Source organism: Boleophthalmus pectinirostris, unplaced genomic scaffold (assembly GCF_026225935.1).
Source record: "Boleophthalmus pectinirostris isolate CB_2022bp ecotype Guang Dong unplaced genomic scaffold, ASM2622593v1 HiC_scaffold_2826, whole genome shotgun sequence".
Taxonomy (NCBI): domain Eukaryota; kingdom Metazoa; phylum Chordata; class Actinopteri; order Gobiiformes; family Gobiidae; genus Boleophthalmus; species Boleophthalmus pectinirostris.
The window spans coordinates 1,167,796-1,185,295 of NW_026571291.1; the positions used below are offsets into that span (position 1 = coordinate 1,167,796).

A 17,500-nucleotide genomic window follows, 5' to 3' on the forward strand; every position below is an offset into this window, starting at 1 on the left:
TATAATTTTTCGCTCTGGCTACCCTCTCCCTTCTATTGCTCTAATTGGTCAAAGCGATCACGTGATACACAGACTCAATCAATCGGCCCACAGCCACCGGAAGAACCTCACTGTGCTAAAGGCGAATCTGGAGTTATGCTCCATTGAGCTCGGCCTGTTGACTTGAATGGCCATTTGGAGACCCTGGGGCTTGGTCCACACGTCTCCAACACTCTGGCTCACGAGGAAATGAGGCCCTATGTCCAAAACTGTCCCTTTAAACACGCCCTGTCCTCAGTCACGGTCCTGCCACCAGTTCATTTTAACACAGGGGTCTCCAACCTGGAGCTCGGGAACTACCAGGAGCTCTGCAGTCCATTCCAAGTAGCTCGCCAAGGGATTTTGGAATTATACAACTGTGCTGAACAACTTCGTGCACTAATAAATGGACAATGTTTTTTTGTTTTATAAGCGTCTAACTGTGCCCCAAGGCTCGCCCTCTTTCTTATAATCCTCTCGATTTGTTGTGGTCACTAAAATGAGTAGCTCTCTGGCATTTTTGTTTTTAACAGTAGCTCGCCAGAGAATAAATGTTGGAGACCACTGTTCTAACTCTTCATTTGTGATTATCCCTCGCTTCCTCACTCCTCCTTTCTCTGTCCTCGTCTGATACTATTTTTATAATTCTCTTCATTTTGCTGAAGCCTTGAAAAGACTAAAAACATCCAACACGGGCTGATTTGTTTTAATAATTTTCATAAAAACTAACAGCAGTAACAGTCGGGTATTTTAATATTCTGAGTTTGGTGAGCGCTCGGAGTGTGTGTGTGTGTTTGGAGAAGTGTCCACACGACGTCTCTCTGGAATACAAAGCTCAGAGCCATAGATCCGAGCACACGTTTGTCGTTTGTGAGCTGAATCCTTCCTCTTCATTGAAACATCTCCACAGCTTTAAGCGGAGCTCGTCTGAAGGACTCTCTGGAAACAGCTGCAGCTTTTCTCCACTCGTCATTTCCATATGAAGAGCTCCTCAGGTCACCGCTCACAATTATCCATGTAATTACACGAAGCGTCACACGAGGAGACGGAGCAGAGAGGGACGGGAGCGAGAGTCCACAGAGAAAAGGCGTCTCGGGAACATCACTAACATTTGCTTTCAGACACTTTCACTCCGGATCTGACACTGAAGAAGACGAGAGCGTTTCTTGTTCTGCCTGAACATCCACTCACTCGCTGTGCAGTTATTAAAGGGACAGTTTGTAATTTTGGACATAGAGCCTCATTTCCTTGTGATCCAGAGTGTTGGAGACGTGTGGAGACACTTTTTTAACTCTTCCATCCAGTCCTTGTATTTGCAGAGGTCACTGGTTCCACTAAAAACAGTCTGACCCACTCCACAAAACACCCGAAGAAAATCTATTATTACACCAGACTGTCCATGTGAACGTCTGTGTCGACAGAATCATTTGTAAATCAAGAACTTGCTGTTGTTGAATTTGTTCAGATTGTGTGACTTGAACGACGTACGTCACTGTCGGGTTCAATTAAATGTCGGAATTTGTTTTCACCTGATGAGTCGAGTGACAAGTGTGGCCAGACCGGTTTGTCAAAGCCTGATCCCGTCAGATCTCAGAAGCTCAGCAGGGCCGGACCTGGTCTGGACTTGGATGGAGACACTGGGAAAATCAGGAGCCACAGGAGGCGCCAGTCACAAAACTGTCGTTGTGTTCTTAGGCAAGACACTTCACTCACATTGCCTTGTATGAAAGTGGTGTGTGTGAGTGACGCATGCCGTTCATATCATTCAATCTGAACAAATTCACATTTAAGTTCTTGATTTACAAATTTGTTGCGTTTAGTTCAAAGTTCACTGAAAAATGAACGTGTTTCTGTCACATGGACAGTCTGGTGTAATAATAGATTTTCTTTGGGTGTTTTGTGGAGTGGGTTTTTTGGTTCTGATATTGTCATATTTTAGTTTTGGGATTCGGACATCGTAATTGTGTGGTTGTTGGATCCTAACAGCGGAAAACGGCTCGAGAAATGGGCTTCAGAAGTTTGTGAACTCCATAAATGTAAAAGTGAATCAGATGTGTGTGACTCAAACCTCTGTTCAAACTGTTTCTCTTCCCAACGGAATTGAAAAATAGTAAAAGGTGAAGGCGATGGGCAGAATTGATCCACAGGAAGAACCAAAAAGGAAACATTTGTCTGTCTAAGAAATCATCCTGAGTTTACAGAGAACATTTTGTATGTGGAGCCACGACAAAACAAAATCCCAATCCCTCACTCCACCTCGGTTATGAATTTAAAAAGTCAACGCCAAAGTGAAAGGCTCCAACTGTTCACCAAGAAACACCTTCCACTGCAAAGAGACCAAGACGTGATGTTTCTGTAAAATCCACAAGAACAAGAAAGTGCAGCCCTATGTCCAAAATTCCAAATTGTTACTTTAATCGAGGCAAATGATTCAGCAACATGTGACGGTCAGAGACATGTCCCCGTCCAGGAGAAGAGTCTTTGTGAGCTGGGACGTTTCTGCCCACTTCCTGGAGTCTCCAAAGCCCAGGCTGATCTGCTCCAGAGTCCAGACCCTCAGCCCTGGACCTGCCATCTGGACCTGCCATCTGGACCACATGTGTTTCGTTTGTGTGTGTGCGCCTTTGTGTTATGCTTCATCGTAAATACTTCATTATTAGATCGACAGCATGATTTAAAGTTCGGAAATTGGCTAAAATAGGTTACGTGGTAGTTACTCTGGATATAATAAAGTTAGTATCAATCTCCAGGAAATGAATGTGAGTCAGCGTATTGTCCACAAGGCCCAGTCCTCGAAAAATAATCCAGGAGCTCACAGTGAAGCGGCCAGTGTCCCTCAGGAGACAGATGTGGACTCAACACCGGCAGAAGATGAAGCAGACTAAACTACAAGTCGATTTTTTTAGGCTTTATATTTGTTCTCCACATCACACATCGCAAAAGAAAATCGAATTCTGTCAACTGGACAAAAGAGTGAACCCTTCTTCAGACAACCACACCCTCGTTGTTACAGTAAAAAAGATCAGTTATTAGTCAAGTCCTTTAAACCTCAAAACTGTTGAGCTGTGAACTGTCTCTGACTATGTTTTTTATTCAGAGTATTTAGAATTGCTGTACTCTGAAAGAAGCTTATCAGCGTGATATACGTCTGACTGACATATATCCAAGGCTCCTGCGCACAGCGGGTTTGACTGCATGTGGCTCTGGGATGCTGAGGCTCTTCCACACACCAGACTTCTCAGAAGCGAGGCCGAGAGGCATCATCTCACCCAGTGGTCTTCCCACGGAGCCCCGGGATACGTATGGCGTGGGTTGGTCCCTATCCCACCAAGCAGAAGTCCCATGATGCATTTGGAATAGTTGGTTTGGACCTACTGTCTCTAATTTGGACTTGAGTTGGTGTTCTCACCAGAGGGACCACACCAGAATTTGGCATTTGGTGCGGAGTCCAGTGGACTGTGACCACCTCATTTTTGAGGTCTCGGTCCACTTGATGTAGTGCGGATCTGAGTGCGATTGACACTTTCACACCAACGAAAACGAACCAGACCTAAGGCCCGTTCAGACCACAGTGTCAAGGCGTCCAGTTTATATACAAAGTCTAGGACTTCCTGAGTTTTTGCTGCGCGTCTTCTGGTGTCAACGCAGCACGAATCTGGTGTCCAGGGCATTGACGCCAGAAGTTGAAAATGATTGTCGTGATGAATATTCAGAGACATAACAACGTTATTATCCGGAAGATGAAAAAGACAGAGAAAAACCTGGGAACCGAGGTGGGGAGACACAAACAATAGCGGAGTACAAATATGTAACCACCGAGCCGATCACCAGGACTATACCAGCACTGAACCACGACTGAACCACGACTGAACCACGACTGAACCACGACTGAACCAGGACTACACCACTTGCTTTTCAAACACTGCTTTTCTTTCTTGGAATTCTGTCATTATTTAACAGGATTTCGCATAAGAAGTATTTTTGACTTCAGCCTAAACCCTTTCGGTGATGGTCCATGGGGTTGTAGTCTATGTTTTGGTTTTTGTTTTTTGCTGCAAAGTGACCGAATAAACTACTACTACTACGAGTGCACTAATAGGTGTTAGATCACCCCGGGACGATTATGCAAAAGTATGACTCAGGTGACAGTTCACACCTTAGAGTAGTTCACTGAACTTAAATCATAAAATATCTTCCTTATTTGTAAACCTCTAGGTGTGGACGTCCCTTCAGACAGATTTAAGGCAGTGACCGTGTCAGAGCTGAAGAAGCCTCTTAGAAGAGTGGGGAAATGTATTCACTCTTAAAGAGTTGACAGTATCATTTTTTTATTCTCTTGTGTTATTTTTTGTGATGGAGCCTGTGTGGACGGCTGAGGGATAGTGGGTAGTTCACCTTTGGGGCTCAGGTCCATGCCCTCCACGTAGAAGGGCCCGTTCCTCAGGGCGATCTCCTGCAGGATGATGCCAAAGCTGTAGACGTCGCCCTTCTGTGTGCCCTGCGGCGGGTGACGGTCGTAGAACAGGAGCTCCGGGGCAGTCCACAGCTTCTCTGCACACACACGACACACACAACACACAATCAGACACGGGACGCACAACGCACAACACACACAACACACAATCAGACACAGGACGCACAACGCACAACACACACAACACACAATCAGACACAGGACGCACAACGCACAACACACACACACAACACACACAATCAGACACAGGGCTTCTCCTGGTGCTTGTAAATATTGTTTACCTGGTGCAGCCAAACACAGTGTCTGTTTGTGTTCTTTTCATAGATGTGTGTCGTACGTTCGTGTGTGTTGTATGTTCGTGTGTGTTGTATGTTCATGTGTTGTACGTTCATGTGTGTTGTATGTTCCATGTGTGTTGTATGTTCATGTGTGTTGTATGTTCGTGTGTGTTGTATGTTCGTGTGTGTTGTATGTTTGTGTGTTGTATGTTTGTGTGTTGTATGTTCGTGTGTGTTGTATGTGTGTGTGTATGTTCGTGTGTGTTGTATGTTCGTGTGTGTTGTATGTTCGTGTGTGTTGTATGTTGTGTGTGTTGTATGTTCGTGTGTGTTGTATGTTGTGTGTGTTGTATGTTCGTGTGTGTTGTATGTTCGTGTGTTGTATGTTGTGTGTTGTATGTTCGTGTGTGTTGTATGTTCGTGTGTGTTGTTGTTTGTGTGTTGTATGTTGTGTGTTGTATGTTCGTGTGTGTTGTATGTTCATGTGTGTTGTACGTTCATGTGTGTTGTATGTTTGTGTGTTGTATGTTCGTGTGCGTTGTATGTTTATGGTCATTATTATTATTCTTGTGCTTTAAAACTCTTCTGCAGCTGAACGTGGCTCTGATGTTCATCTGCATTTACATTTCAATCACACAAACACTTGTGAGGACCTCTCGAAAACCCAACAGTCTGCTGCTCCATAATAATGTTGTGTGATGTATAATAATGTTGTGTGATGTATAATAATGTTGTGTGATGTATAATCATGTTGTGTGATGTATAATCATGTTGTGTGATGTATAATAATGTTGTGTGATGTATAATCATGTTGTGTGATGTATAATAATGTTGTGTGATGTATAATATGTTGTGTGATGTATATTCATGTTGTGTGATGTATAATAATGTTGTGTGATGTATAATCATGTTGTGTGATGTATAATAATGTTGTGTGATGTATGATAATGTTGTGTGATGTATAATCATGTTGTGTGATGTATAATAATGTTGTGTGATGTATAATCATGTTGTGTGATGTATGATAATGTTGTGTGATGTATAATCATGTTGTGTGATGTATAATCATGTTGTGTGATGTATAATAATGTTGTGTGATGTATGATAATGTTGTGTGATGTATAATCATGTGTGTGTGTATAATCATGTTGTGTGATGTATAATAATGTTGTGTGATGTATAATAATGTGTGATGTATAATGTTGTGTGATGTATAATCATGTTGTGTGATGTTGTGTGATGTATAATCATGTTGTGTGATGTTCTGACCTCAGAGCTCCAGGTCAGTGAACTCTTATGTAAACCAACATGTTTTCCTATGAGCTCTTCTACAGCTGAGATTTTATATTTTATTACTTATTTTTCTATTTTATTTTGACTTGTACATTTACATTTATACAATTATGTCTTATTTGACATGTGTATTATTACCGTTTATATATTTTATTTACTCTTTGTTATCATAATGTATATTATGTGTGAGCTGCTGTGTCCAAATAATTTCCCCTTTGGATCAATACATTTTGTCTGAGACTAAGTTTAAACCTGTGTCCAGACCAAACGTGAATGGCACAAACAAGGCGAACAGTTTCCATGTTAACCCTGTGTAAAGGCGCGTTGACGCGCGAATAAAGTTCTGCGGCGCGAATGACGTGAATTGGGTGGCGCAATTCAGCGCGAATAGGCAAAATGAGTGGTGCGAATTTGTAAAACTGCCATTGACGCGCAAATTCCCAAAAGGGCGGGGCTTGCGAAATTCGCCAAAGTAGAAATTTTTTAACTTTGTGCGAATATTCGCGTCACATCAACCAATCAGAGGCCGTGTTCTGATAGTGACGAATAAAACTGAGACAGACGTGAACTTTCATTTAACATGGAGGAGACGCTCACTGTTGCTGTGGGAAATGAGCCGATATTACAGAACAGAGACCAGAGCAGAACCTACACCAGACTCTGTCCCCCTCTCCTTTATTCTGGTCCCGGTCTCAGACTCAGTCTTGGTCCTGATCCCTGTCTGGTCCCGGGCTTCAGCCTCGTCTGCAATGCCGAACTTTTGCGCCGCATACGGACTAAACCAGGACTAAACCAGGACTAAACCAGGACCGAACCAGCCTGGTCCCGGTCTGGTCTGGTCTGGTCTTGGTCTGGTCTTGGTCTGGTCTCGGTCTGGTCTTGGTCATCTGACAGATGGGACTTTGGCCGCCTGGAGGAGGTGGGCCAAATCACGGCACAATTGCTCATGTACACGCACACACACGACTTTACTATATGAGACCTGAATAAAATCTGCTCCAAAACACAAGGTAAACCTGCGCTCAGCTTCAATAAGGACTGTGACAGAAGTTTATCTGCCGCTCGTCTTCGGCTGTCATCACTGCTCAGAGCTGTTTTTATCTCCATAAACTCACAGAGGAGTGTGTATCGTAAGAGGACACACATCTGCCTCCATATTTAACAGATATTTGTGCCGCTGGACTTTTTTCTCTGCTAAAAGTGTCAGCACATGTAAACAAACAGAGCCGTGTGATGACGGCAATGAACCCTACGAAACTGTGTTTGCGCACGGCACAGTTCTAAAGTCCCAGTGTGAGTCGCCCTTTGTCTAAGTGTCTCTAATGCTAGACCGTTACACACTCGCGTCTAACGTAAATAACTGAATATACTGTAAAATATATTCAGTTTGGTCGTGGATGGTGCGGGTTATTTCCTGGCACACATGTTTGGTCGTGGATGTTGATGGTGCGGGCTACTTACTGGCGTAGAGTGCGTGCGTGTCGTCGTTCTCGCTGGAGGATCTGAAGCTGCTCAGGCCGTAGTCGGTGATCTTGAGGACGAAGCGACTGTCCACCACGCAGTTGGACGACTTCAGGTTCCCGTGGCAACCGAAGTAACTGTTGTGGAGGTAGTTCATGCCCTGTTTACGAGAAACGAGAGTCAAAACACGGAGGAATCTGAGGAGGCCACAAACTCCCCGAGATGATCTTACTAAAGTTCTACACACCTTCCATATTCACCTGGACAAAAATCAAACTCAAATAAAAAAACATTACTTTAAAATTATACTACTCGAGTACATATATAAAGTATTTGTCTGATTTATCTAAAGGTAATTCCATAACTGTTACCTAGCAACCATAATGTAGGGTGATCTCCTGCAGGATGATGATCACGATGGAGGACCATGTTCCTCCATCATGTTTCTTCATCATATTCCTCTACAATGTTCTTCCAGCTTGTTCCCCTACCATGTTTCTTCTTTCTTCAACATGTTTCTCATCCGTGTTCCTCCACCAGGTTCTACAACATGTTCTTCCTACATGTTTCTTCACCATGTTCCTCCATGTTCCTCTACGTGTTCGTCCTAAATATTCCTTCAACATATTCCTTCACCATGTTCCTCCACCACGTTCCTCTACCTACATGTTCCTCCACACGTTTCTCCTTAATCTTTCTCTTCCACGTTCCTTCCCCATGTTCCTCCACCATGTTTCTCATCCATGTTCCTCCATAATGTTCTTCCACCATGTTCCTTCACCACGTTCCTCTACCTTTTCTTCCTAAATGTTCCTCCACCATGTTTCTCCTCCATATACCTTCACCATGATTCTCCATACATGTTCCACCTACATGTTCCTCCACCATGTTCCTCTACCATGTTCTTCCTAAATGGTCCTACTACATGTTCCTTCACCATGTTCCTCCTCCACCATGTTTCTTCACCATGTTTCTCCACCATGTCCCTCCACCACGTTCCTCTACCTACATGTTCCCCTCACCATATTCCTCCACCGTGTTTATCCTTCATGTCTCTCCACCATGTTCTTCCTACATGTTCCTCCACCATGTTCCTCCACCACATGTTCCTCCTACCTACATGTTCCTCCACCATGTTCCTCCACCATGTTCTTCCTACCATGTTCCTCCACCATGTTCCTCCACCATGTTCCTCTACCTACATGTTCCTCCACACATGTTTCTCCTTCATCTTTCTCCACCATGTTTCCTCCTACCATGTTCCCCCTCCATGTTCTTCCACATGTTCTCCATGTTCCTCCACCATTTCCTTCATGTTCCTACCATGTTTCCTTCCTACCACCTCCACCATGTTCCTCCACCATGTTCTTCCTACATGCTCCTTCACCATGTTCCTCCAACATTTTCCTCCACCATGTTCCTCCACCATGTTTCTTCTCCATGTATCTCCATCATGTTCCTCTACTTAAATGTTCCTCCACAACATTCCTCTACCTACATGTTCCTCCACCATGTTTCTCCACCATGTTCCTCCACCATGTCTCTCTACCTATATGTTCCCCCACCATGTTCCTCCAACATTTTCCTCCACCATGTTTCTTCTCCATGTATCTCCATCACATTCCTCTACTTACATGTTCCTCCATCATGTTCCTCCTCCCTATTCCCCCGCCACGTTCCTCTACCTACATTTTCCTCCACCATGTTCCTCCACCATGTTCCTCCACCATGTTCTTCCTAAATGTTTCTCCTTCACGTTTCTTCACCATGTTCTGCCTCTATGTTCCTCCACCATGTTCTTCCTACATGTTCCTTCAACATGTTTGTTCACAATGTTTCTCCACCATGTTCTTCCTCCACCATATTCCTCTACCTTCATGTTCCTTCACCATGTTCCTCTACCTACATGTTTCTCCACAATGTTCCCACAGCATGTTCCTTCACCATGTTTCTTCCCCATGTTCCTCCACCATATTCGTGCACCGTGTTCTTCCTACATGTTCCTTCACCAAGTTCCTGCTCCATGTTTATCCTCCATGTCTCTCCACCATGTTCCTCCAACATTTTCCTCCACCATGTTTCTCCACCATGTTTCTTCTCCATGTATCTCCATCATGTTCCTCCACTTAAATGTTCCTCCACAACATTCCCTCTACACCTCCACATGTTTCCTCCACCATGTTCCTCCTTCCTCACCATGTTCTCCTCCTCCTCCACCACCATGTTTCCTCCTCCATGTCCCTCCACAATGCTTCCTCCTCCACCATGTTCCTCCACCATGTTCTCCTCCTCCTCTCCACCACCACCATGTCCTCCACCATGTTTCCTCCACCATGTCCCTCCACCACCATGTCCTCCATGTTCCTCCACCATGTTCCTCCACCATGTCCCTCCACAATGCTTCTCCTCCATGTTTCTTCACCATGTTCCTCTAACTCCCTGCTCCTCCACCTCACCTCGTCCTCCCTCAGTCCTCCTCAGAACCTCCCTGTATCTCCTGATCTGGATCCAGGAGACCTCGTCCGTGCGTCTGACTGTGGGGTAAACTCTGAGCTCTCGTCCTCTGCCCACCTCCGCCGCAGCTCTCACAAACTCCGCACTGCAAACACATTTTTTTTTCTGTTCGGCGCATTTTTTTTCTTCTCTCTCCCACTGTCACCATGGCAACCCTCAGCAGCTCCAAGCTCGTCTGAAGCCAGCGACCTCAACGGAAAGTGTACACAAAGTCGAATATTTGGGGGTTTAGTCATAGTTTGGAAAAAGTGCTCTGGATGTAACCAATCTGAGATGAGCGTGCGCGTCCTCCCTGTGGTTCTCCCGTCTCCTCCTCTCAGCGGGGACGAGGTTGTGGGTTCAACTCCTGATCTCATTAAATACAACTTTCACGGCTATTTCCAACAGATAATGAATGTCTCTGTACCGAACCGAATCAAAGTTATTTATAAACACTGTTGGGCGAGTGATTTCAAAACTGTAAAGTGTGATTTATTTATGACGTGTTTCTGTCAGTTCAAAGTGATTCGTTATTTTACAATGTGACTGTGTTTAAAATGTAAAATATTACACGATTATTGCAGCACTTTTAATTTACTCAACAAAATAACTGAAGATCCTGAACTTGCGCCATATATGAACTAAATCAGGACTGAACCAGAACTGACCCAGGTCTAAACCAGGTCTAAACCAGGTCTAAACAGGTCTAAATTAGGTCTAAAACAGGTCTAAACCAGGTCTAAATTAGGTCTAAACCAGGTCTAAATTAGGTCTAAACCAGGTCTAAACCAGGACTAAACCAGGTCTAAACCAGGACTAAACCAGGTCTAAACCAGGTCTAAACAGGTCTAAATTAGGTCTAAACCAGGTCTAAACCAGGTCTAAACCAGGTCTAAACCAGGTCTAAAACAGGTCTAAACCAGGTCTAAACCAGGTCTAAACAAGGTATAAACTAGGTCTACTCCAGAACTAACCCAGGACTAAAACTAGGACTAACCTAGGACTAAACCAGGTCTAAACCAGGACTAAACCAGGTCTAAACCAGGACTAAACCCAGGTCTAAACCAGGTCTAAACCAGGTCTAAATTAGGTCTAAAACAGGTCTAAACCAGGTCTAAACCAGGTTTAAAGCAGGTCTAAACCAGGACTAAACCAGGTCTAAACCAGGTCTAAACAAGGTATAAACTAGGTCTACTCCAGAACTAACCCAGGTCTAAACCAGGTCTAAACCAGGTCTAAGGCAGGTCTAAACCAGGACTAAACCAGGTCTAAACCAGGTCTAAACCAGGTCTAAACCAGGTCTAAACCAGGTCTAAACCAGGACTAAACCAGGTCGAGTCTGTGGAACAGTGTGTCTGCAAAGCTCGATCGGGCGTCAGCTGCTCTTCGCCCGGTGGAGCGTGGAGTTCTGCGTCGGTCCTTTCGCCCGCGGTCACCCAGTGGTCTACACGGGCACGTCTCCTGCGTTTCACCGCTGCTGATTTTAGTGAATTTGTATGAAGAAAAACTAAAAATCCACCACTTCAATCCAGATTAAAAAAGCTTTGTAACACATGTTACTGACATTTGTACCGAGTAAAATATTACAATTTTTTTTTCCTGTAATGCCACATTACTGCGTTACAGCAAAAAGCAACGCAGTACAGTAATTCGTTACTTTTATAAGACGTTACTCCCAACACTGCTTATAAAGCACTTTAAAAACTTGAAAGCTGGCCAATGTGTTGAACACAAACACAGAATAAATAAGAACAATCGCAGCACAACACAATACACAAAACAAACACAATACAACAACTATAAACACAGAAAACAATAAGATACTCAACAACAAGAAATGTACATGTCACGTGTTAAAAGCCAATGAAAAAAAGGTGCATTTTTAGGAGTGATTTAAAAACAGGTACAGACTCTGCTCGTCTAATCTCTAAGGCAGCTGGTTCCAGAGCCGAGGGCCAGAAACTGAAAACACACGGTCCCCACGAAGCTCAAGGTGAGTTATTGGGACGGCGAGCGGGAGCTGATCTCCTGACCTGAGTGGGGGTGTAAGGGTTGATCGGGTCAGTGAGGTAGGAGGGCGCTAGGCCATGTACACTTAAAAGTAAATAAAAGATTTTTTTAAATCGACTCTAATCGACATGGTCAAGTCATTTTTAAATCGACTCTAAATCGATTTTTAAAATTGACTCTAGTGTGACTCTCTCCGTCCACACTAGTTCGTATTTGATTTGGGTTTTTTTTTCCTTGTGGATGCAGTGTTTGTTCACACTAATCCCATGGAAAACGGCTCCAAAGACGGAACGATCTGATGCCGCCAACTCCCACAAATTCATCTGAGTACAGATCTGATCCGGCACTGTGTGGACGCCTGAAAACACTGATACTCTGATGTAGATCTATGCACCACAAAGTAGCTAATTCACCGTCAAAACACTAAGAGGCTAGAATATATTCATATATACAGTTTATATGTACGACCTGCAGACGTATAATCTCTCAAAAGTTTAACACGAACCATCTCTAACGCGACAGAAGTAGAGAACAGACTCACCATCAGCAGAACACCCCTCTGTCACAGAAAGAACACTCATATTCCACTGAGTCATGTCCTTTAGTCTGACAGAAGCTGAACCACATCAGCGACACAAGGAAAGAGCTGTTTTTTAAGCGCTCAGTTTATGCAAATGAGCCATGTGGTTTTAAGTTTCATTTCTGTAAAACTTAAATAAATATGCTCAAAGCTGTGTGGATAGGGAAGGACTGCGGACACAGAAACAAGGTGTCTGGACACAGATCGTTTCCGATACGGTGATACAGTGATACGCAGATTCGTTTCAGTGTAAACGGGGTCGAAAAAACACTGGGAGCCAATGGAGGGAGGCTAAAACAGGTGAGATGCTCTCGTGTTTCTGGGTTCTGGTTAAAAGTCGAGCCGCTGAGTTTTGGACCCACTGCAAACAGCAAAGTGCATTTTAGCTGACACCAACATAAAGTGTAGGGCCCGATGTGGGCACTTGGAGACATATCAGCCTAAATCTTGCCGATCTGGGCCCATAGTCGTTATAAAGACTCTCTATATTATGTCCATTTAATCCAATTTACAGACAGATAAATGTCCTCATATGTGGCGCCGCATCAGTATTTATCTACGGAGTCATTTGTCTGAGTTTGTAACGCTGTAACTGCCCCTGAACGCACCACCAGCGCCTTGTTTACAACATCCATGTGTGCAACACTGAGGCGCTGCTTTAAACACTCTCGTGTCTGATCCATGATACTGACTGATGATGAATAAATTTAACTTCAGCGCAGTTTAGGCCAGAAACAAACATTTTTATCAAACTTATTCGTGCAGACTTGTGATCTGAGAGGAGCCTGTGTGAGGCTGAGTGATGCAAATATGTCGGTTTTGAAGCTACTTTTGTTTCGCTCTCAGTGTTTATCTGCTGTAGCTCCACATAAACAGTCTGTTTTCTTACATTGTTCTAGTGTAAAGTGTGTGTAAATGAGCTGTGAACAGAGGTGTGAATGATCAGCATTTACACATATAATTAATGACCACCATTAGTCCGACCTACTGTCTTTAACTATAACGTAAAGAGGCAGAATAACATTAAATGTTGCCTAAACAAACCCAGTTTAAAATCCAATAGAGCCAGACCTAAGTAGTTTTATAATCAATTGAAGATTTACTGTGAATTTTTACATCAGTAAATATATCGGCTTTTATATCGGCATCTTCAACTCCCATTTTATCTGTATCATATCGGCCGCAAAAAAATCCATATCGGTCGGGCCCTAATAAAGCACATTGCAATAATCCTGGTCATAACTGCAGGTATAAATGTTCTGCTGACAAAATGGGTTTAACAACTACTGCAGTTTACAGAGTTATAGTTGTCCTCAAATATGCACTCAAGAAGATGTAAAATGTTACATGATTTTTATTTTCACTACAGATTAGACTAAGAGACAAAGCACCTCCGTCTAGTGGTCCGGGATTCATAGAGCCATAGTTACATACGTTAACTCAGTGTCAGTTTTGGGGGAAAAAAAAAACTAACAAAAACGTACATACAGGAAGGAAGAAGTGGTGAGTTCAAAAACGTAATACCTCGACTGAACAGCACAGAAAATTCCACTCAAATGTTGGAACAGTTTATGTGCAGCGAAGGCATGTTTAAAGCCTCCTGTAACTAAACAAAACAAAAGCGTCGCTCGGTAACAGTTATGGAATCACCTCTGCTGTATGTTTTAGTGAAATGAGTCGTCCTGTCGTATGCACTTTAAATTACGTCTTTATTTTCCATGCTACTCCCACCGCACGCCCCTCCCGCCCCTCCTTCCCCTCCCGCTCGTACCTTGACGATGTCGTTGATGAGCGAGTAGCGGAACATCCAGTCCAGGTTGATGCTCTCGTTCTCCAGGATGTCCTACAGAGGAAACACAAACACACTCAACTCAACTCGACTTTATTTCTAGAGCACTTTAAAAACAGCACAGTCGACCAAAGTGCTTTACATAAAACACAGAAACAGTGACAAATACAGTGACAGGTGCAGGTTAATATAATCTCTGTTTTCTCCTGGTCTTTGGGAAGTGGAGGAGAGTCTGATCTGTGGAGCTGAGAGCACGAGAGGGGGTGTGAGGTCGGGCAGGTCAGACAGATACTGAGGGGCCAGACCATGGAGGCATTTAAAAGCAAATAAAATTAATTAAACATCCATGTGGAAGTGCACGAAGAGCCAGTGAAGAGACTGAAGGACCTGAGTGAAGTCGCCCCAATCAAACACAAACCTACACAAAAACTATGTCAATCATTTGTGCTTCGTTTGTGCTGCAAAAAAGTTTTATTTGTGCTGCTTTAGTTTTGGAGAAATTAACGATTCTTTTATAGGTCAAATTGGGGTCAGCAGCCTCCAGGAAGATTCACAATGCTGTAATCCATCCATTCATCTATTTTCTTCTGCTTATCTGGGGCCGGGTCGTGGGGGCAGCAGTTTGAGCAGAGACTCCCAGACTTCCTTCACCCCAGACACGTCCTCCAGCTCCTCCAGGGGGGACCTCGAGGTGTTCCCAGGCCAGTCCAGAGACATAGTCCCTGCAGCGTGTCCTCCCGGTGGGACATGAACACCTCCCAAGAGAAGCGTCCAGGAGACATCAGAACAGATGCCCGAGCACCTCAACTGCTCCTCTCGACGTGGAGGAGCAGTGGCTCTACTCCGAGCTCCTCCTGTGTGACTGAGCTCCTCACTTTATCTCTAAGGAAGTGTCCAGACACCCTGCAGACGAAACTCATTTCAGCTGCTTGTATCCACGATCTCGTCCTTTCGGTCATTAAAACCTTGACCTGTCACCTTATCGTGGTGGAGGGTTTGAGTGCCCGAATGATCTCAGGAGCTTTGTTGTCGGGGGCTTCACGCCCCAGGTTGGATCAGCCAAGGCAAACAGGTCCTGGGGGACAGGTCAGACGAAGAACGGTTCAGAAGTCTCTTATGATGAGTTCCACACGGAGGCCAGTTACGTCACCTGGATTGGCGTCACCGGGGCCCCACCCTGGAGCCAGGCCTGGGGCGGGAGCTCTACAGCGAGCACCTGGTGACCGGACCTTCCCCCACGGGCCCAAAGGAGCGACGTGGGATGTGGAGCCGCCCTTCCGTGGGCCCACCCCCTGCAGGAGGAGTCATATGGGGCCGATGCAGAGAGATCTGGGCAGAGGTCGAAGGTGAGGCCCTCGACGACCAGATCTCCAGACATGGAGACTAACTCTGGGGACCAAAGTGTTCTAACACGCCACAAAATGGAGTCAATCATTTGTGCTCTGTTTGTGCGGCAAAAAGTTTCGTTTGTGTGCCTCAACATGTTAAATATTTTCATATGTTTCATATGTTAACTTATATGAAGCGTTTGTATTTTGTTTGTGCTGTTTTGTGCAGTGACAATTTTCATTTGTGTGAGTTTATTTTTATAATTATTAATTAATTACTATTTTTTATAATTTCCGTTCAGTTGAATAAACTTACTTTTGCCATTTGCTAAAGCCGCTGCCATGAGCTGAACGGAAATGACGCAGTATAATTTAATAATTTTAGAAATATCCTTCGACAAATGAAAATTGTCACAGCACAAAACAGCACAAATAAAATACAAACGCTTCATAAAATGTTCTGCCTGTGTTGAGACATTTTGAGGGGCTGGATGACGTCATCGGCCTAAAATAAAACTGCTGATATCTTAAGAACCACAATCACACAAACAAAACTTTTTGCAGCACAAACGAAGCGCAGAGGTTGACATAGTTTTTGTGTAGGTTTGAGTTTGACGTGGGTCAACTTCCTGGAGGAGACTGGAGGACGGGGATTCGTGGTCATATTTTCGTGCTCCAGTTTAAGGCGAGCGGCGGCGTTGTGCCCCGGCTGTAGGCGGGAGAACACGACTCTGGTGAGGACATTTTTACTGCAGTTCTAGTAAAGGGCGTCCTTCCCGGCAGCGCGCGTCTGTACATTTGCTTTGGGGCCCCGCGCGTCCTCACATCGGCGGGCGGGACGTGAGCGCAGGGGCCCCGGAGTGTGAGTGACACAGAGCAGGACACGTCTGCTGATAAACACACAGAGACACGTCGGCTGGAGGCGCAGTCGCAGTGTTGATCCTGGGAGGACTTTTTACTACACACAGGACTCGTCACATTATTAAACATGTGTCAGTTTATATGATGAGGGTCTGAATAGAAGATGTAAAAGTGGCGTCGTGTCTTCACTTTTTATTCCATGTTTAGACGAGTGTTTTCAGGAGTAAATCTGCTGCAGACGGTGACGCAAAAGTGTGTGGAGTTGGATCGTGTGTGTTTGTATTTAAAGCTACAAGAGCGTCTTTGGACATACGGAAGTTTTCACGTCACACATTTTCATCAGCTCCTCCTTCCACAAACTTGTCCCACCATCGACTGGTTCTCCAGGTCTCCTCCAGATCTGCCTGACTCGACTGCGACGACCTGGTGCATCCAGAGTTTGACAGAGGTGATTTCAGATCCTTCTCTGGTCACTAACAGTATCTCTGCAGATTCTTTACGTTTGTTGTTTTGTCTCCTGTAAGTTTATTAGAGCTGGAAATGATCCGACATGTTTGTTTCTGTGTTCTGTATGCAGTGTTATGAGTAACTGTATTTAGTTACAGTTACTGTTTCAGTGAGTGGTAATTGGATTACAGTTACTTTGTTGAAATAAATGGATTACACAGAGGGATTTTCCTGTTTTCACATTTTGGGCTAAATCGCTTTTTTTTTTTTTTTTTTGGTAATTCCACTCATTGCTGGACACTAAACTAGGACTAAATCAGGACTAAATCAGGACTGAACCAGGACTGAACCCAGGTCTAAACCAGGACTAAAACCAGGTCTAAACTAGATCTAAACCAGGTCTAAATCAGGTCTAAACCAGGACTAAACCAGGTCTAAACTAGAGCTAAACCATGTCTAAACTAGATC

At 44.3% G+C, this 17,500-nt stretch overlaps 1 protein-coding gene across 1 annotated transcript in view; it reads right to left on the reverse strand.

Moving 5' to 3' along the window:
• The window catches only part of npr2 (natriuretic peptide receptor 2), a 204,274-nt gene that overhangs the window by 44,836 nt on the left and 141,938 nt on the right, over positions 1 to 17,500 (reverse strand). Inside the window, 3 exon segments of the mRNA XM_055160010.1 lie at positions 4,414 to 4,569; positions 7,525 to 7,684; positions 14,379 to 14,450. Coding sequence (XP_055015985.1) covers positions 4,414 to 4,569; positions 7,525 to 7,684; positions 14,379 to 14,450 — 388 coding nt within the window.